The following is a 540-nucleotide window of genomic DNA, read 5'->3' on the forward strand; positions in this document are numbered from 1 at the left end:
CCTTCCGACCCTAAATCTATGAAACTATGAAACTGTCCTATACCTGGGCCATCACTGCTACAATAACACTGCTAGATTGATCGTGTCTGTTTTCAAATGGGAAACCTACACTGCTTTGTATTGTCCCTTTTAGTACTTTTTGTTTGTTTTTTTGTTTCCATAGTAAGTCTGTCTCCTTTGACTATTTTTCAGTTCATGATGATTAAAGTAATAGAACTAAAAGTTACTGTATTTTTTTTTAGCATTAAGATCCGTGACCTGGCAGAGCTGAAAGAAATGTATGCTATAATAAACCTGGATGATGAAAATAAAGGTATGAAAATGTTTCTAAATCTAGTATGTATTTTGTCAAATCATGTAAGCCGCTTATCACGTAAACAATTTTGATATTCAGTAAATATTAAGAGTATTTATTAGAAGTACACCAATACATCGGTCTGATATCAGATTGGTACTAATACAAAGAAAATTGTTTATATCAGATATCGGCCTGATAATTTTGGCCGATAAATGCCCATGCTGCTCTGCACTTGCATGCAG

The 540-nt window shown here is 33.7% G+C and overlaps 1 protein-coding gene across 3 annotated transcripts in view; it reads left to right on the top strand.

The window, feature by feature from the left end:
- The window catches only part of WDR19 (WD repeat domain 19), a 119,434-nt gene that overhangs the window by 37,938 nt on the left and 80,956 nt on the right, over positions 1-540 (top strand). For all 3 annotated transcript variants that reach the window (XM_019526098.1, XM_019526096.1, XM_019526097.1), the window contains exon 10: positions 243-313. In XM_019526098.1, the coding sequence (XP_019381643.1) occupies positions 243-313 (71 nt within the window). The remainder of the gene's footprint in view (positions 1-242; positions 314-540) is intronic.

Source organism: Gavialis gangeticus, unplaced genomic scaffold (genome assembly GCF_001723915.1).
Source record: "Gavialis gangeticus isolate Ggan-Ray unplaced genomic scaffold, GavGan_comp1, whole genome shotgun sequence".
In the NCBI taxonomy this organism is placed as follows: Eukaryota; Metazoa; Chordata; order Crocodylia; family Gavialidae; genus Gavialis; species Gavialis gangeticus.